The 20,836-nt window shown below is 36.4% G+C and overlaps 2 protein-coding genes across 2 annotated transcripts in view; one reads left to right on the top strand and one right to left on the bottom strand.

Annotated features, from left to right (window-relative positions):
* hemk2 (HemK methyltransferase 2, ETF1 glutamine and histone H4 lysine) overlaps positions 1–4,908 on the top strand; it is a 14,073-nt gene extending 9,165 nt beyond the window's left edge. The window contains exons 6-7 of the mRNA XM_016536744.1: positions 4,164–4,305; positions 4,389–4,908. Of these exons, the coding sequence (XP_016392230.1) occupies positions 4,164–4,305; positions 4,389–4,495 (249 nt within the window). The 3' untranslated portion in view covers positions 4,496–4,908. The remainder of the gene's footprint in view (positions 1–4,163; positions 4,306–4,388) is intronic.
* Positions 4,909–10,902: 5,994 nt separating this feature from the next.
* gart (phosphoribosylglycinamide formyltransferase) overlaps positions 10,903–20,836 on the bottom strand; it is a 61,293-nt gene continuing 51,359 nt past the window's right edge. Inside the window, exons 16-23 of the mRNA XM_016536734.1 lie at positions 19,906–20,157; positions 19,670–19,822; positions 17,569–17,772; positions 15,902–16,054; positions 15,693–15,823; positions 14,781–14,922; positions 11,850–11,965; positions 10,903–11,434 (exon numbers count right to left, since the gene is read on the bottom strand). Of these exons, the coding sequence (XP_016392220.1) occupies positions 11,237–11,434; positions 11,850–11,965; positions 14,781–14,922; positions 15,693–15,823; positions 15,902–16,054; positions 17,569–17,772; positions 19,670–19,822; positions 19,906–20,157 (1,349 nt within the window). The 3' untranslated portion in view covers positions 10,903–11,236. The remainder of the gene's footprint in view (positions 11,435–11,849; positions 11,966–14,780; positions 14,923–15,692; positions 15,824–15,901; positions 16,055–17,568; positions 17,773–19,669; positions 19,823–19,905; positions 20,158–20,836) is intronic.

Here is a 20,836-nt window from a genome sequence, read left to right as displayed (position 1 = left end):
CTTAACCAATGATTCCTAATTGCATCTACTTCCGGAAGGCCAAATAAAGTGCTTTTGCTTTCGCACTGAATCACAACAGCGTCTCCCTGACATGCTGCATCAACACGACTGCTGTTCCTGAAACCACGCCTTCTTTCTTTGCGTGCACATTTGGGCGGTGTTATGCAAATCTTCGCACATCGTGACGTAGACATGTGGGGGCGTGTTAGAACGAGCCATTTTAGGTAGGTGTGGCTGACTCTTAACTTTTGTAAAGAATATCTCTTTGGATTTGAGAATTTAGTCTTTGCAACTTTACAGATCTTCTTTATGCACCAAGAGCTTGTAACACTCCAAAGAGAAAGATAAAATTGAAATCGCATCATATTACGCATCATATTATGCATACCCCTTTAAAAAAAGAGGCACAAAAAAAACGATGGATAACATTAATGAACATTAAAAATATTTAAAATAAATATACATACTTACATAGCATGCACATGCTCCTCGGATAGAGGAAACAGCTGTGGTGTGATGAGTGGTGAACGCAGCGAAAACTTTTTATTTTATTTTATTAAATTTTAACACTCTTATCGATAAACACACACCTTGTGTCCTCTGTTTCTGTTTGAGTCCGCTCGCGCTGCGCCGCCGGTGTAGCTCTAAATATAGAGCTGAGTGTCATCAGCATAACAGTGAAAGCTAACACCATGTTTCCTGATGATATCTCCCAAGGGTAATATGTAAAGCGTGAAAAGCAGTGGCCCTAGTACTGAGCCTTGTGGTACTCCATACTGTACTTGTGATCGATATGATACCTCTTCATTCACTGCTATGAATTGATGACGTTCAGATAAGTAAGATTTGAACCATGCTAATAGAATTCCACTAATGCCAACATAGTTTTGTAGTCTACTCAAAAGAATGTTGTAGTCGATAGACTCAAACGCAGCGCTAAGAATCCAGTAGCACTAATAGAGAAATACAACCATGATCGGCTGATAAGAGCAGGTCATTTGTAACACTGATGAGAGCAGTCTCAGTACTATGATACAGTCTAAATCCTAGAAATCCTCGCAGATACCATTTCTCTCTAAGAAGGAACAAAGCTGAGAGGATACTGCCTTTTCTGGTATTTTTGACAGAAAAGAGACTTGAGATCGGTCTGTAATTAACTAATGCTCTAGGATCAAGTTGTGTTTTTTTAATGAGAGGCTTAATAAGAGCCAGTTTGAAGGATTTTGGGACATATCCTAATGACATTGACAAATTAATAATATACAGAAGATCTTTGACTTCTGGAAGCACCTCTTTTAGTAGTTTAGATGGAATAGGGTCTAACATACATGTTGTTGGTTTTGATGATTTGACAGGTTTATGTAATTCTTCCTCTCCTGTATCAGAGAATGAGTGGAATTGTTCATGAGGGGATCTATAGTGCACTGTCTGATGCGATATTGTAGCTGACAGCTGCATGGTTAGAATTGTATCTCTAATAGTATTGATCTTGGAACTAAATAAGTTCATAAAGTCATTGTTGGGAAATGTCTGCACCTGTTGATGCTTTATGTTTTGTTAATTTAGCCACTGTATTGAATATATGTTTTGTTAATTTAGCCACTGTATTGAATAAATGTCTGTGGCTGTTTTAGTTTTCTTCTAAAATACATGAAAAGTAAGCAGATCTAGCAGTTTTTAGAGCTTTTCTATATGCAATACGAAATACCTCTAGTTTTGTTTTCTTCCAGCTGCGCTCCATTTTCTGGGCTCCTCTCTTTAAGGCGTGAGTGTGCTGATTATACCACGGTGTCAGACTGTTTTCTTTTAACCTCTTTAAGCGTAAAGGAGCAACCGTATCTAAAGTGCTAGTAAAGAGAGAGTCCATAGTTTCTGTTACAGCATCAAGTTTTTCTGAGCTATTGGATTTGCTGAGCAATTGAAACAAGTCAGGAAGATTATTTACAAAGCAGTCTTTTGTTGTAGAAGTGATGGTTCTACCATATTTGTAACAAGGAGTTGAGTTTGCAGCTTTAGCTATATGGAGTATACACGAGACTAGCCCTGCGTTCCATTCGGAAGGGCTGATCCCTATGCCCTAATCCCTTCAAAGGGTTTACCCTCCGGAGTGAGAGCTTCGAAGGGTTGAAGGGTGTAGGGGACCGAACAACTGTTTCTTGAAGTGCCCTTCTGCGTCATAATCACGTGCCCAAACGGAGGCGTCGTCATCATGCAAAGAATCTGCGCAAAGGATCATGGGAGCCCGAAGTGTCCATCAGTTGTACCCTTTGAAATCCTTTATTACGAAGGGCCCTTTGAAGTGGCCAGTTTTGAGCACTTCGGTTTGGAACGACCCTTCAATATGGTGGCCATGCTTGTTTTTACTCCGAAGTGCCCTTCGGAGGGCGATATATCCTGTTTGGAACGCACCGAGTATAAGGATCTAGACATCGCTCTGCTGCAGAATTTCAACGCCATTAACATCAATTCCATGTGACAGTATTAAATCTAAAGTATGATTACAACAATGAGTAGGCCCTGACACGTGTTGTCTGACCCCAATAGAGTTCAGAATGTTTATAAATGCTGATTTCAATGCATCTTTTAAATTCTCAACATGGATATTAAAATCACCAACAATTAAGACTTTATCTGCAGCCACCACTAAGTCAGATAGAAAATCAGCAAATTATTTGATATAGTCTGTATGGTGCCCTGGTGGCCAGTTCAAACGTCACCGGGGACTTATCATTAACACTCATTTCTCTAGATAATGTTATATGAAGCACCATTACTTCAAACAAATTATACTTGAAACCAGATCTCAGAGAAATACTGAAAATATTACTATAAATTATAGCAACACCTCCCCCTTTAACTTCTGAACACGACTTATGTTTATATTAGTAATCTTGGGTGGTAGACTCATTTAAAGTAATGTAATCATCTGGTTTTAGCCAGGTTTCTGTCAAACAGAGCACATCTAAGTTATGATCTGTGATCATATAATTTACAAAAAGAGCTTTTGTAGAAAGGGATCTAATATTCATTAAACCAATTATTATATCTGTCTTTTATTTGTTGAACAACAATTAAATTGTTACCCTTAAATTGTTTTGGACGTTTTTTGTATTTGCTAGTTCGGGGAACAGACACAGTCTCTGTAGTATGACATCTAGGAGAAGGAGTCTCTATATGCTGAGAATTAACAGACTTCTGTGACGTGAGGCGGCTAGCAGACGGGTGGTTTAACCAGTCTGTCTGCTTCCTGACCTGGGCCCCAGTTTGTCAAGTACGAACTCTAAGACTATGTGCCATATTTCTAGAGAGAAGAGCAGCACCACCCCAGGAGAGATGAAGACCATCTCTTTTCAACAGGTTAGGTCTGCCCCAAAAACCTGTCCAATTGTCTACGAAACCTATGTTATTCTGGGGTACCACTTAGACATCCAGCCATTGAGTGACAACAGTCTGCTGAATTGAAAATAAAAAAATAAAAACAAATTCAAAATATTAATAAAACCTATAATAGTATATCTCGGAGATACTAAAACATTACTCAATCTAACATAATCTAAGACTGCTCAATTACTTAAACATTGCATGCTTTATTAATTTCATTTATTTGTGCTTTTTTATTTGATTGTAAAGGAAACAGAATCGTTTCAAAACACTTTCATTTGCAGTTGTTTGTAGTATTAATGCATGTACTATTGTAGTGTTTATGAATATGCTGATGTATTTATTATTTTATTATTTTTATATTTTCAGTTTTTATTTTAATTTTAAGCTTGTGATTTTAATGTGCTTTATTTGTATTATTATAATTTTTTTATTTAGCTTTTATTTTTTAGTACTTTATTTATTTATTTATTTTTTAAGTTTTTAGCTTTATTTCAGTTACCAAAAAAGTAATAGCTTTAGTTAACAATAACAACATCATGAGTTTTTTTTTAAACAATAATAAAAAACAAAAATCCATATTCTTCCCAAACTCATTTAAACGCACAGTGTTATTTTAGTATCGAGATACTATTATAGTTTTGTTTTTTTTTTGAAACACTTTATTTTTATATTTTTCATTTAATTTATTTCTTTATTTTTGTCAATTAAAATGAAAATGTTAGAATGTAATCTTTGACATGATGTTTAACAGCATCACAAGTCGTGTGTTTTGTGTTCAGGTAGGCAGTCGCGGGATTGAGGCATCATGGGCTGGCGGGATCCGTGGCAGAGAGGTGATGGACCGATTCTTTCCCATGATTCCACAGCTGCTGTCTGATCATGGCCTTTTTTATCTGGTGACTGTGTCAGAGAATGATCCAGGTTTGTGTTTGTGATGTTGACATTTGCATTCACATCAGTATCTTGAACAGTTTTTGAACTGGACTCGTGTTTTTCTTTTCTAGAAGAGATTGTGGATTTGTTGGGGAAATCAGGACTGAATGGACACAAGTGTTTGTCACGTCAGGCTGGACGAGAGAGACTTTCTATACTGCGATTCAGTAAGTCCTGAATAGCAGATGACCATCAGCACATGAAGACTGTGAAACACACGTGATGTCCAGCTGTTTCTCACCCCAAGGGTTTCTGGGTTTACAAGTATTATTATAAAAATCACGCTGATGTTTTGAGGTTCGTCCCGCTGCTGAACCATCAGTAATTCAGGCTGCGTTTGTTTGCATGAAGTCTGCGGCAGCTCAACAACTGGGTCACAAGGACCTAGTTAGTGTTTCCTAACGGATTGACGGGCATATTTACAGCACGAGTCCATCAGCTGAGCCATTTATCATGTTGATCGTGTCAGATTCCCGCTGCTTCTGTTTCATTCCATCAGTTACACTCTGACTGGCTGTTTTTGAGCAGCGCGTGTTCACTATGGAGTGTTAAACGCACTGAAATCCAGTGTCAGAATACCACTGTCATTAATCACAATATTAAACATGATATATATATATATATTTTTTTTTTTTTTAAATTTTGGTTGTTTGATTCTTTTTTTCCACATAAGGTCTGTTTTACACAAACTGAGAGACGTGTCAACATAAACGCGTATTCAAAACCATATATAATTGAACTGGTTTGTTTTCTATTTCCCATTTCATGTTTTTTGTTTTATTTTTAAATGTCTATATAGTTTTTATTGTATTTCAGTTTGTTATTTTAGTATCCTGCTCACCAAGTCTGCATTTATTTGAACAAATGCAGTACAAATACAATACTGTTGTTTTTACTGTATTTTTGATCAAATCAGTGCAGCATTTATTCCAAACTCATGTACTCTCTCTCTATAAATTATAGATTTACAATAGTTAATTGGAGTCTTCATTACTTATAAATGAACTATTTTTAAACCTTAAATTCAAAGTCGGTATATTGAACGATGAGAATTAAATATTTAATAAACATTTGATACTAAATACAGTTTCTTCTGCAGGATAATGTAGTCCTTATTGGTCCCAAATACTGTAATTTATTATAATAATAAAATGTTGAAAAAAAAAATGCTGATGGCTTAAACAGAAGTATATGCAAATTAATATGTAGATTATTAATAACCTTGGAGTTAACAGTAGGTCTGTAGTTAAAGATTTATAAGTTAGATATGCAGAAAATAAACAGTTCTGGAATAAAGCAGTGAATGGAAAACTCGAGATTTTAATGATTATTTATTCTGTAAACCGTGCCCTCCACTAATATTGGCACCCTTGGTAAATATGAGCAAAGGCGCCTGTGAAAATAAATCTGCATCATTTATCTTTTTGATCTTTCATTCAAACAATTCACAAAATTCCAACCTTTCATTGAAGTAAAACAATTGAAAGTGGGGGGGAAACTCACATTATGAAATAAACGTTTTTATCCAATGCATGTTGGCAGCAAGTATTGGCACCCCTAGAAATTCTTATGAGTAAAATATCTCTGAAGTATATTCCCATTCATGTTTACAGTTTTTGGTACACCAGGGTGACTTAGGATCATGAAATTGTCCAACCATGGCTTCCTGTTCCACAGGATTATAAATATGAGGAACACAAAGGCCAGATTCCCTTAATCATCCATCACAAAGAGTAAACACAAAGAATATAGTTCTGATGTGCAGAACAAGATTGTTGAACTTCACAACATAGAAAGAGGCTGTAAGAAAATCTAAAGCATTGAAAATCCCCATGTCCACCATCAGGGCAATAATTAAGAATCAACAGGAAATGTTACAAATCTGCCTGGAAGAAGACGTGTATCTATATCATCCTAATGTACGGTGAAGAGGAGAGTTTGAGTGGCCAAAGACTCTCCAAGGATCACAGCTGGAGAATCGCAGAGATTAGTTGACTCTTGGGATCAGAAAGTCTAAAAAATATATCAAACAGCCACTATATCACCACATGTTGTCCGGGAGGGTTTCAAGAAAAATCCTCCTCGCTCATCCAAAAACTCCAGCATGTTCAGTTGTCAGACACGACTGGAACTCAAACGGGACTGGCTTCTATGTTCCTATGAAACTAAAAAAGAGCTTTTTGGCAGCAAACCCACCAGATGGGTTTGGTGCAAACAGGGATGAAAAGTACCCCATGTCCACGGTGTTGTGGGCCTATTTTTCTGTTTAGATACATGGCATCATGGATTCTATCAAATACCAACAGATAAAAAATCTAGACCTAACTGCCTCTGTTAGAAATAGTATAATCGTGGTTGGATCTTCCATCAGGACAATAATCCAAAACAAACAAAATCAACACAAAAATGTGTCACAGCACAAAATGAAGCTTCCGCCATAGCCATCCCAGTTCAGGACCTGAACCCTATAGAAAATGAGTGGGGTGAACTGAAGAGAAGCGCCAACATGGAGGTGTGAATCAGAAGGATTTGGAGAGATTCTGTATGGACGAATGGTCTCTGATTTCTTGTCAGGTGTTCTCTAAACTCAGGCAATATAGGAGAAAACTCAGAGATGTTATCTTGGGAAAAGGACGTTGCAATAATTGTGGCCAACATGAACTAGAGAAAAACATGTATTTCATGGGGGAGATTCCCCCCCCCCAATTTCCATTGTTTAAAAATGATTTATTTTTTATTTTTTGAATGAAAGACCAAAAAGATAAATGATGCAGATTTATTTTCACAGCCACCTCTAGGTCAAAGATTAAGGATTATTATTAAGGATTATGTGGAAAAGTGCTTAGCTCCACGTCAGGATCTACGCAGACGTACACACTTTTCTGTGTCCGAATTCTGCAGGTATTTAGAAATTCTTGCCGTTCGCCATTCTCAAGTAAATTATTTGGATGTTGACTGGTGCTCTATTATATGTTAATGACATTAATTAGGGTGCGTTTACAAGGCAGAGATCTGAAACCATTCAGCTGTGCACAATTTCAAGATAATTAGCAATTTATAAATTTCACACCTGAAAGATGTTTTTTGTGTGTACGTTCATTCTCTGAATCACACGTATGCACATTTGAGAAATTATTGTAAGATCAAATGTAGAACAGTTTCTACGCAACATTTTATTAATAAGGCCCCTGGGGCCTCATTTATAAAATGTTGCGTATAAACCGTCCTAAATTTGTTCTAAGATCATTTCTCAAAAGTGCGTAAGTGCGATTCAGAGAAAACGAACGTTCGCACAAAAACACGTGCGTACGACACGTATGCACATTTGAGAAATTATTGTAAGATCAAATGTAGAACGGTTTCTACGCAACATTTTATTAATAAGGCCCCTGGGGCCTCATTTATAAAATGTTGCGTATAAACCGTCCTAAATTTGTTCTAAGATCATTTCTCAAAAGTGCGTAAGTGCGATTCAGAGAAAACGAACGTTCGCACAAAAACACGTGCGTACGCCTCTCTTCCAGATGTGACATTTATAAATCGCAAATGATCTTGAAGTAGTGCACAGCTGACTGGTGTCAGATCTCCACCTTGTAAACACACTCTAATTAATATCATTACAATATAAAAGAGCACACGCCACTATCCGAATTTCTATACTTGAGAATGACAAGCACAAAGAAAAAAAAGAAGAAAAAAAAAAACTTTACTGAGTCTGAAATTGAGGTCCTGCGGGCGGAGGAAGAGGTTCATAATAAATATAGCTGCAAGCAGCAATTGCGGGGCCAAGCACTCCAGTGGCAAAATGAGAATCTAAGCATGGCATGGAGCATCAGACCAAATACGACAATGAGTAATAAAAGCAATTTTAGGATGATTGTAATTGAAATGGCTGAAAAATCATAAATACAACCACTAGTAATATGATTAAAATGCTTATCACTTTTGACCAACAGGTGGCGCTTTAATCAAATCATTTTGGTGTGTTTGTTGTCATAATGTCAAAGCTTTAAAGAGATATAGCCTCAGAGTCATTTTGGCGCCATTACTAAAATTTGTAGCAGCGCTGTACGAAAACGGTTTCATCTATCGACACGGAATCCATAACTCTTTGTCAGCACCGTCTGAAGATCATCTGACTCGATTTTGGTGAAAAACGGACTAACGGGTGGCGAGGAGTTAAAAAAAAGTAGGTTTTCAACATAAATCAAAATGGCGGACAGGAAGTTCAGCATACTCTGGCATATTTGGTATCTATGTTGTAGGCATAAGCCAAGGAATATTTTGATATCAGTTTCATTGCAATAGGCTAATGCAATCAAAAGTTATTAGCATTTTTATGAATGTAATTATTAATAGTTAATTAATGGTTTATTACTCTTGACCAATAGGTGGCGCTGTTACCAAATTGATGCGGCATGGTCAGTGTGAGGTCACAATGGCATATACAAAGTTTGGTGCAAATATGTCAAAGCTTTGCAGAGATACAGGCTCAGATGCATTTTGGCATCTTTCCAGCAAATTCGTTGATGCGCTAAATGAAAACCATTTCGTATATCGACACAAAATCCATAAATTTTTTCCAGTTTGGTCTGAAGATGATCCGAGTCAAATTTGGTGAAAATTGGACTAACGGTCTAGGAGGAGTTCGAAAAAGTAGGTTTTCAACATGAATCAAAATGGCGGACAGGAAGTTCAGCCAATTATAGCATAATTGGTATCGATGTTCTTGACATGTTCGAAGGAATCTAGCAACATCAGTCTCATTACAATATGATAATGTATGCAAAAGTTATTAGCATTTTTATAAATTGCTTTATAACTTTTGACCACAAAGTGGCGCTGCACCCAAACTTTTTGAGTACCATCAGGGCATGGTGCTTTTCGTAATAAAGTCAAAGCGTTCTTAAAATATTGCATTTTTTGACAAAATTCTAAATGGCCGACGCCCAAAATGGCTGACATGGGGAAATTTGGTAGGGTTCGACTCGGCATGCTCCACCGAATCTAAAGAGACCCGTTTTATGATTTTCGGACATACCATTCAGAAGTTATAAGCAAAAATATGCATTTTTCATATCTCCTGACCACTAGGGGGCACTGCGCCGAAACACTGCCAGTAGTCTCAGGTCATGATTGTTATAACACACACCAAGTTTGGTCTCAATACGCCAAACCGTTGCGGAGATATAGCCTCACATCCATTTTTACGTGCTTTTCGTCAAATTCATTTGCGCGATATTCGAGAACGGTTGGACGAATCAACTTGAATTCCATAACTTTTTGCCAGCATGGTCTGAAGATGATCTGAGCCAATTTTGGTGTGAATCAGACAAACAGTCTAGGACGAGTTCGAAAAAGTAAGTTTTACGAACAATTAAAAATAGCGAAGAAACTAAACCTTGCGATTTTTGAATTTTGGTGTTCATTCGACTCGACATGAGCCAAGGATTCAGAGGAAAAAAGAATTTTCCTTTTGTGCCTTATGGTTCAAAAGTTATTAGCATAAAGAAATTGAAACTTTGGACAAGACTCCAAACTTGCTGTGGTTAATGTTGAGACTGTCCGCTATCAGTGTGCCAAATTTCACTTTACCGCAAGCGGTTCTATGGGCTGCCATAGACTTGCGGCGGAAGAAGAAGAAGAAGAAGAACGCCAACGGTTTCAATAGGTGCCTATGCACCTTCGGTGCTTGGCCCTTATGGTCTCCGGTCTGAAAAAAACATGTGCATGTGATTTGGCATTTCTTTATATTTACACAGTTTACTAATACTGCCCAAATGTGCCATTAATGTACTGACACAAAAATATATCTTATACAAATATAACTGATGTAAATGACAAAAACAAAGTTTAAGGCTGATGTCTCTATTCATTTTCACAGAAGCAAAGCAGCAGATGTTATAAATAAAAACAGTTAACAATGATATTGAATAGAATCGGCCTATCTTAAAACCGTTATTGAATGACATAGGCCTATTCTTATAGGCTACACAAACAGTCGGAGATGCGTTTATGCATTTTTTTTTCTATTTTACGCATTAGTAGTAAATCAAGACTTCGCAAGTTCTCTTGTAAAATAAAATAATAAAAAAACAACATGGAATAAATGGTGTACAGAAAGCGAGTAAAGAACTCAATATTACGCTACTAAAAAGGTCAGTTTAATCTCGCAAAAACTTCCGTTAATAAAAAATCTGACTACACTGCACAATTGATCTCTTACACTGCATCTTTGTTGTTTTGATGTTAATAAAAAATCTGACTACACTGCACAATTGATCTCTTACACTGACTGCATCTTTGTTGTTTTGATGAATTTGGTGCTTGCACGTACACCGCTTTTATTATTATTGCAGCGCTGCAGTAGACCTACTCTGACTTTGTCACAAGGAAAAGTGCGTATGCCTGCTCAGACCCTGACGTGGCGGTAAGTACTTTTCCACGTCAAAGACCGTTTTTATAAATATGAACGTTGCCGTGGATTTTAGCGTACGCACACTCTAAGATCAAATCTGTGCGTACGCACATTTTATAAATGAGGCCCCTGGTGTTCATAAAAAGAAAATGTATTAATACAAATGATCAGTCTTGTCACAGAGCAGTGCAAGTTTAATGCCAAGAGCAAATATTCATCTAGTTCTGTTACATGCAGAGAATAAAGTTCATGTACGTTTTCAATAACTTTCAGGCATGAGCAAATATTCATCAACAGCAAATCTGATTAATACTGTTCAGGATCCTGCGATAGAAGAGCCATTAAAAAGATTCAGGAATTAATTTCTGGAAAGATTTTATATGGAATGTTTGAATGAAATTCATTTTACTGTATGATTTATGTTCTCAGATCACAGTCTAGAGCTGAACTGAAGGAGACTGAATTATATTAGTGTCATAAGCGTGATCTGTGCGTTGGTATCTATCCCTGAACGCTCTGGTTCCACACGATTCTTCCGTCATCTCGCAGCTTCACCGCACCACTGCCCACCAGCTCTAGGGCTGCTGGAAAGGCACGATGCTCCGCCTCCCGGATGCGCTCTGATAGGCTGTCCTCTGTGTCAGTCACCAGGATGGGGACCGCCTCCTGAACAACAATCGCTCCTGCATCCACTTCCTCCTGTGGATTCAGAGACACGTTACACTCATGAGTGAAATGCACAAAACCTTTTTGAAGGTTTGCACATAAAACAAGCACTGTGGCTTGGTCAGACAGGCTGAGACAACATTAATTAAAAAAATGCCACCAGGGTTATCTATGACTAAAAGTGAGAAGAAAAAAAAACCTTGAAATAAACAACCGCAAATTAAATAAAATATATAAATGCTTCAATTATTTTATTTTAGCTAGTTGCAAAAGCAACATTTCTCTTTTTTTTTTTTACTTGTAGTAGTAAAATAATTGAAAATAAGTAAACAAAATCTAATAAATAAAAAAAAAAATAATAAAAATGATAAAAACGGAACAGAAATTTCAGAGGAAAAAATATTGAAAAAAAGTCTAATTCAATATATATATATATATATAGACTGACCGCCACAAAGTGCACAGTGCATCCTGTGACTCTGACGCCGGCCTGGAGAGCCTGTTTCTGTGCGTTCACTCCTTTAAAGGACGGCAGCAGGGACGGGTGGATGTTCAGCATCTTACCTGTTTGACAGATGACAATGTCAAAAACACAACTGACAATACAATTCAAGCTAATGTTCACATCATGTTTTAATAGGTTTTGTTTCCTTCTAAAACAAATGTTATTTTTTTTTTCTTATAAAAAAACTGAAGTTAAATATCAGGGATCAACGCTAAGGATTTTTTTCTGCTGTGGTTCAAATTTTTACTGGCCCTGCCACAAAAAATAAAATAGTTGCTGTTAAATTATATATACAGTGGTTCAAATTTTTACTTGCCCTGCCAACATTTTCACTGCCCCTGCCACAAAAAATAAAATAGTTGCTGTTATCATTGTTTTTGATCTGTTATCTTGTATTCTAATAAATAAGCTTTTATGACACCAATATTTTAGATACCAATTACATTTTACAATTCTCTATTTCAGTTTCGATACCACAGCAAAAATCACTAACCAAAAATAAACATACATATAAAGTTTAAACATTATTAAAGACAAGTGACAGCCAGTAAATAAGAACAAATGAACACATTACAAGTAATAGCACACTTAAATATAGGCCTATAGCACAAAAATAGAAATGAGACGCAGATTCACTCTCTGACAGCAGACAGCGCTTATGGTACAGTGATACAGCGTTTCCTTCGTTACTGTATTAACACTCATTTAAATGCATCATAGGGAGACAAAATGAAAAGAAAACGCCGTTTCTGAAAACGCCCCTCAGAAACACATACATATAAAATTCAATGTTTGGATTTTCTTCCTATATTTCGCGCATTGTGAACAGTGATCTTGTTCTGCCTGCTACAGTATTTTCTCCTCTTTGTGTCCATCTTCAGCATCTCTGGCCTCTGTTAATGGCCGTTTACAGACTAAGTATAATAATAACGTAATATTTCCACACAAATGGCCATTGGGAAAATGATTGCAGTGCAGTTTGTGTGCAAGCACGGAACAGAAGATAGTCTGAAATAAAACAAAAAATGGACGGTAGATCGGTGCATCTGTACTCCAGTGTATAAATTTAATATAGATTAATCATTCTTAAAGCTACAAAGTTACTTGCCAGGATGGGTATTTTGACATACTTTTGTATGTATTTGCCTGTTCAGGCGGCTCGAGCGTGTGCACGGCTGTCTGTGTGGAGTACTGAAAGGAGTTGTCTTTCGCGCCCAAATGCTTTTTAATCGCTTGCATTTTTAAATTAAAATTAATTTAAATTATGTGTCTTAAAAACACATAAAAATGTCCCGAACGTCTTTCACGCTGGCCCCGGGCCATTGGGCAGTCCTTATTGTGGAGCCCTGAATATTCTAATATAAAAAAATAAAAACATATCTATTTTTTAATTGATATTTTATCATTTTTTTCCTGTCCTCAACAGTGTTATTTTACTATCATCAAGATATTACTTATTAGAATTATCAACAGTTGTGCAGCCAAATATTTTTAAGTTACGCCTTCTTTCTTTGCGTGCACATTGGGTGGCATTATGCTAATATTTCCACATAGTGACCTAGATATGTAGGGGCATGTTAGAACGAGCCGTTTTAGGTAGATGTGTCTGACTCTTAACTTTTATAAAGAATATCTCTTTGGATTTGAGACTTTAGTCTTTGCAACTTTACAGATCTTCTTTATGCACCAAGAGCTTGTAACACTCCAAAGAGAAAGGAAAACTTGAAATCGCATCATATGACCCCTTTAATTCCTGAATGAATCAGCCATTTGAACAAATCGAATGAATGAATGACCTAATGACTTGCTCATTACGACATTTACAGCCACCTACTGGAAGTTTTAGATTATTATTAAGAGCATTACTTCATTAAAAAAAAAAAATAATAATAATAATAATTTAGATTTCTATATGAATAAAAAACAAAACAGAAAAAAAAAATCCCATTAAAGGGATAGTTCACCCAAAAATTTAACTAATTACCCAATTAATTACCCAACCGCGTAGTTTCATACCTGTATGAAACTTTCTTTTGCGGAAACTAAAATAAGATATTTTGAAGAATATGAAACCAAACTGCTTTGGTTACCACTGATATGTTCCAATGTTTATGTTGTTTAGGCCATTATAGCCAAAAAGTTTAATAATTTCTATGCTGAGTCAAATAAAATCCTTCCTTCTAAAGCTGATTTTTGTGATGTCTATTTGATGCTTTTCTCATTTAACACAATAATGGCTTTACATTTTCTTTTAGGGGTGATTCCTCAGCCAAATTTGATGTGATTTATATTTTTAATCTATTGACAGGCCTAGTTTTTAGTTTTATTAGTTTTTATTAGGAAATTTAAATTAGATTTTATTTTTGTATTTTTCATTTTAATTTTGGTTACTGTTTAGTAATTTTGTTATGTCTGTAATTATTATTATTATTATTATTTTGAATTAGTTTTGGGGTTTAGTTGTTTTAGTACATCAAGTTACTAAATGAAAATGAGATGTTGCCTTGACAACAAGCTGAAATAACTATTTTTTCTAAAATCTTAATTTATTTTAGTTAATATTTTATTTCAAGTGATGAAAAAGTTTTCTTTATATGGTTTTAGTTTAAGTTAACTATAATAACCTTGGTCCTCAATATCGCTTGTCATCGTGTTAGCATTTTATAAAAACATTTTTAACACCAGAAGTCGGTTCTGTAATTACATCATTTTGGTGGGAAATCAGCAACACAAGCATCAGTAAGAATTAGCAATGGATCTGATGAATTCTGGGGTGTTTTAGTTGGTTTGTGTCACTCTAAAAATAATTCTAAATCCAATAAATCAAATAACAGAAACCACTGAAAACGAGCTTTTCAAGCCTATAACACTCACCACTCCATTTCCTGACGAAGGGTCCCGTAAGGATACGCATGAAACCAGCCAGACAAACCAGTTCCACCCCAAACTCCTCCAAAACTTTGTCTATGGTGCCGTCAAACTCAGCTCTGCTGCCGTACAGCTTATGATCCACAACCTGACACACAAACAACACTGTTATTTCACTAACATTGAGATTATTATTATTATTATTATATTATTATTTTGCATTACATTTTATTTGTAGATTTTCTGTTTACACTTTTAGTTCAAGTTTTAGTTTTAGTTATTTTAGTACTTCAAGTTAACAATAAACAAAAATGAGAAATGGTGCCTTGGCAAGATGATGAAATAAAATAGGTTTGTTTTTAATATTTTATTTCACTTAGTTTAAGTAGCGGAAATAAATATAATAACCCTGCATCTGAATGAAGTTTGGAAAAATAACTTTAGAGAGGAGCATTTTGCTAAATATAAGCATTATATTACACATTCATTATATTTTCACTTAACCTGTTCATTATTTAATGTATGTTTGAATAAATCCACAGGAAAATTACAGCCACCGTTTAAATGTTTATAATTCAACAATAAATTGGAGTCAAAACATAATTATATCATTAAAACTTAGATATAAAAACTGCATTATGCACAACTTAATTTTTTATATTATATATTCTTTTTATAAGTTTATGAGTTACATCAATGAAAAATGTATAGAAAAAAACTACCTTATGCGCAAATTAAATTTTATTTTATATTATTATTTTTAAAAAATTTAAGTTTATATATGAATGTTGATTTTTAAATAAAATGATTCATTTATTTAATTGCTTTTTTAAATTATTTAATTTGATTTATTTTAATTGCATAAATGTAAATTGATTATTAATCTTGTTTAGGAGCATCATTATATTTCAGACAAACCCGTGTCTGAATGCCGGCCATAGACGCTCTCTTCAGCCCCATGACACCCGGTCTGTTGGAGATCACCATCACGATCTCCGCCGAACTTGACGGTTTCTTCACCTGCTCCATCAGAGCCTGCAGATTAGTTCCTGTCAAACACCAGAGCGTCAGTGTTATTGGCTTCATTTCACTCTCCAGTCATACGTGATTCACAGAAGGACACGCACCGGTCCCAGAGATGAGAACGGCCACTCTGGTCCTCTTGCGTGTTGAGTGTTCCCCATGAAGAGCTCCGTTCTGCAGGACACTGGTGTCTGGTGAGCGGCCCGGACTGTCCTTCAGACTCTGCTCCAGGTTTCTGATGACCACGGACTCCGCTCCTGGACATAGGAAAATGCATGAAGCATTAGTCTAATGTTGGCTCATTAACATAACATTACATGTTCCTTTAGTTAAAATTAGGGCTGTCATCGTTAACGCGTTAACGCATGCGATTAATTTTACAATCCTTAACGCGTTAAAATAATTTAACGCAATTAACGCAAAATTACTGAAGCACAATTTCTATTCTAACCCTTTAACCCAATTTTGCTTCTCTGCTTGCGATTAGATCATTTTAAGCTGCAAAACGCCAGGAAAGTTTTCAGTCCAATGATCCAGAAAGCGAATGCATTCAAACAATCCGTCCAAAACAGCGCTAATATAAAGGAAACCAGGCTGATTACATCAGAGATTGCAGAGAGAACAGCGACTCACGTTGCGTTTTCAGTGACTTATTCATTCCAGTGTTTTCCGCTTTTAAACACAAGCTTGGTCATATTCTGTGATTGTCTCTGAAGAGCGCGAGTCCATCACACTCGCTGTGTGAAGTACAGACTGAACGGATTGTCAACACATCCCACCGCTGTATGGCCAGATGAGACGCAAACTACGTTTTCTCGACTGGATAACCAGTCTCGCTAGTAAAGTTTCGATGGATGAAGCATCCCACCGCTGTATGGCCAGATGAGACGCAAACTACGTTTTCTCGACTGGATAACTAGTCTCGCTAGTAAAGTTTTGATGGATGAAGACTGCAATCAAGGTAAAGACGATTGCAGTGGCGTACAGGAGTCGTACAGTAAGCACGCATGAGTCCGTTATATAAATGCGTGTATGAGTGCTCGACGCACTGATCGCACATTGTATTTATGCACAGGCACAGACATTTCTGTACATTCACGTTGTTTCCACACACATTCGTGATAATGTTTTGATTTTGTCATGTGTATGTTGCTGTTTCGTTATTCTGAATGGATCCGTGTACTGTAGTAGATATATGCAGTCAGCAGGCGGTTGGTTTAGGTTTTTTTTGGCATCTCCATGTGGTCCTGTTCGGTTTATATATATATAACCAGTACATTAATGAGAGTTTGGTGCTTAATTGTCAAGGAAACATCAAAATCTTATGCAAAAAAATTGCACAAAAATTTTAATGAAAAAAAATCATAATAATTTGAAAAACAGGCTTCATACAAAATATTATTTATCCTCATTTTCTTTTCACCCATCTATATACAGCATTACTAAATGTAGGTGAATGTCTCATTTGGATGTTTGTGAGCAAGTGAGATTTTTTTTTGCATTACAGTAATGAGATTGTTGGTGTAAAAATTTGCTTTTTAACCCCAAAAGCACTGTGATTAAATGCCATGAAATAATCAAAATAGGATTTTTAATAAAAGCCACAAATATCTTATTAGTTTGGGAGTAAAATGTCCTTACACTTACAAAAAAAAATATATATATATATATATATCATATATATATAGACTCTAATGTTTTTAATGCACTCTCTATTTTTAGTGTGAAATATGACTGATATATAAAGCAGCAGTGAATGTGGGTGTCTCACCGGGTTGTTTGTGGGCGAGTGAACCCACGATCCAGGCCTCCTCCTGGGCCTGCAGCAGTCGCAGGACCCGCTGCGCGTCCTGTTTGCTGACCACCAGCACGGCGCCCAGACCACAGTTAAACGTGCGGCTCATCTCCTCCTCTGACAGGCTGCCCTCCCTCTGTAGCCATGAGAACACAGCCGGTATCCTCCAGCGGGACGCGTCTGAAACACAGGTCAACAATGCTGCTGGGAAACTTTTATCATTTTAATTTAACTATTAACATACTCCCCAGTCAAGTATTGTTCTAACATTTAAAAAAAAAAAAAAAAAAAAAAAAAAAAAACAAAAAAAAAAAAAAAAAAAAAAAGAAGACCAGAGAAAGAAAGGAAATTAATAATAAAAGTATACAAATAAATATATTATTATAAATAAATAAGGGCTGTGCAAAAAATCGAATGCGATTTTCATGCGCATCTCGTCAGTAAAGCCACTTCTGTTGATTAGTAGTAAATCTCCAGCACGTGCTTTCAGATGGAGCGGCATTTACTACACAGAGCCGTAGTTCACTGACAAGCTACACAAAATCGCATTCAAAATTGGCAATGAATTAGAGGTCTACATGGGTCCAAAAATTCGTACCCCAACCCGAAGAGACCCGTAAATGTGCTACACTGAACCGACCCGGACCAGTCTATTATTTTGAAAGTTGGACCCGGGCCCGTGCAGAACCGAGAAATGTCAAAAATGTACTACCCGGAACCGACGCGGACCGTCAATTATTTGAAAGATGGACCCGAACCCAGCCGGGAAGACACAGACCCGACTGGACCCGATCGGCACATATTCCACAGCAAATTGCTATTAACAAGTCGATAAACAAGTTACGAAAATTAAACTTTTTGTCTTACCTAATGTAAGAAGCCTTCTCCCTTGTACCTGACTGTGATGCACACAATCCTCCTTGCCAAGAAAGTTCCATCCGTGTTATTCCTCTCTTGCCAATTGAAATGCGTAATCCACTCATTATTCCAGTTTCAAAAGTCCACTTGCTGTCACGGTGACGGATGACAAATGCGACTTTGCAGTTTTGCATTTTTTGTATCTCGAGTCAACTTGCATAATAATTTAGACTGTTTGCCCATTTGGATTATAATAACGATTGCTCGTCCAGTGCCACGTTAGCTTTACTTGTTTGCTATCATCTCTGTGCTCTCTGAGCCGGGTGTTCTCAGAGTCCGATCGACTAGGATATTACACACAATGTTAAACACACCCGGGACCCGAAGTAATAGATTGGGCCCCGACCCGGACCCGGCTGACCATTTAAAATATAGCCCCGAACCCGTACGGATCCCGGGTCGGGTCCCGGGTCCTCGGGTCTCGGGTCCTCCGTGTAGACCTCTACAATGAATCACCAGCGATTTTGAACGCGATTTTGTGTAGCTTGTCAGTGAACTACGGCTCTGTGTAGTAAATGCCGCTCCATCTTCACTGACGAGATGCGCATGAAAATCGCATTTGATTTTTTTGCCCAGCCCTAATATATATATATATATATAATTAAGTAATAATAAATGTCATATTTAGGACTCATTTTTATACTATCAGAATAAATTATTTTGATTGTTTTAATTCCACCGTTTAAAAAAAACATCTTGATTTGACAAAGCGTGACTTAACTGCATATATCAATCATTGAAAGCAAGAATATAATTATATTAATTATATGAGATCATAATAAATTCAGAGATTTGTATAATCATTTCATAAGCTTTATTTCAAATTTAATTACAAACAGCATATTATCAGTCACTGAGAGCAAGGATATTATATTAATTATATTAGTTCAAAATAAATTCTGTGATCAGTATTTTATTTTGTGTATTCAATTGTAATTTTTTTATTATTATTTTGTTTAAAAATATATATTATTTAATTTTCTATATTTATTGTATCATTTTTATTTGAATTTTTACAGCAAACTGTGACTGCAAACAGCATATATCAATCACAAAAAACAAGAGTATATCATCTTAATGGTGATTTTGATTTAGAACCATGTTTCTCGCAAGCTCTTTCTAATTTAATAATCAGAATTAATATCCAGATGTTGCTCACCCAAGTCCACTGCCAGTTCTGGTGGAAGAATGCGAGGAATATTCTCCAAAAGCCCACCTCCTGTGATGTGGGCGTAGGCCTTCACGGCTCCGCTATGTAGGATTGGCTGAAGCAGGCGGCTGTAGATCTTGGTGGGAGTGAGCAGAACTTCACCTTTAAAGCACAGCACAGATGTGAGGACGAAACAAACGCAGCTCTGGTACTAAAGCAGCCGAGATACTTTCACGCTAACATACCGATATTCTGTCCAGGCTGTCCAAACGGAGCAGGTGAGCTGTACTGTAAGCCGGACCGCTCCAGGATCTTGCGTACAAGGCTGAAGCCGTTGCTGTGAAGCCCAGAAGAGGCGACGCCAATCAGCAAGTCACCCTCCATGATGTCCTTGAGTCTGGGCAGGACAGCCCCTCGCTCCACGGCCCCGACGCAGAAGCCCGCCAGATCGTAATCACTAGGGCCGTAAACACCTGGCATCTCCGCCGTCTCGCCTCCTGAACAAACACACATGCAACCACTGTTTAGTATCAATATTATAGTATTTATTTTTATATGACCCTGGACCACAAAAACAGTCATAAGTGTCAATTTTTCGAAATTGAGATTTATACATAATCTGAAAGCTAAATAAATAAGCTTTCCATTGATGTATAGTTTGTTAGGATAGGACAATATTTGGCCGATATACAACTATTTGAAAATCTCAAATCTGAGAGTGCAAAAAAATCAAAATATTAAGAAAAACACCTTTAAAGTTGTCCAAATGAAGTTCTTAGCAATGCATATTAGGGCTGTCAAAATGGCTGAAAAACTAAATTCAAATTTTTTTATATATATTCGATATATTCGATTTTTGTATATTCGAATTATATTCGAATTTAAAATGCATAATTTCAGTTAGGGTGAAGAAAAGCTTTTGGCTTCTCTCCTGAGGCCACAAGAGGGCGCATCGAGCAAAATATTACTAATATACGTACTCAAAACATAAGAAAACAGACTATCTGTGAAAAAAGTGCATAATGTTTAAAATAATGTTTATAAACCAATTATAATTAATTAAGTTGCTTAAACAACTATAAACAAAACAGCATCATGCATGTATGCATAGTTTAATACAAAGGACCGAAATCACACAGAGTACATTTTTCATTTAAAAACACGAGTTGCAGTGGG

Source organism: Sinocyclocheilus rhinocerous, unplaced genomic scaffold (assembly GCF_001515625.1).
Source record: "Sinocyclocheilus rhinocerous isolate Xijiao unplaced genomic scaffold, SAMN03320098_v1.1 scaffold5057, whole genome shotgun sequence".
Classification (NCBI taxonomy): Eukaryota; Metazoa; Chordata; class Actinopteri; order Cypriniformes; family Cyprinidae; genus Sinocyclocheilus; species Sinocyclocheilus rhinocerous.
Note: the sequence above shows the minus strand (reverse complement) of the source record. Positions and strands in the feature narration are given on the sequence as shown.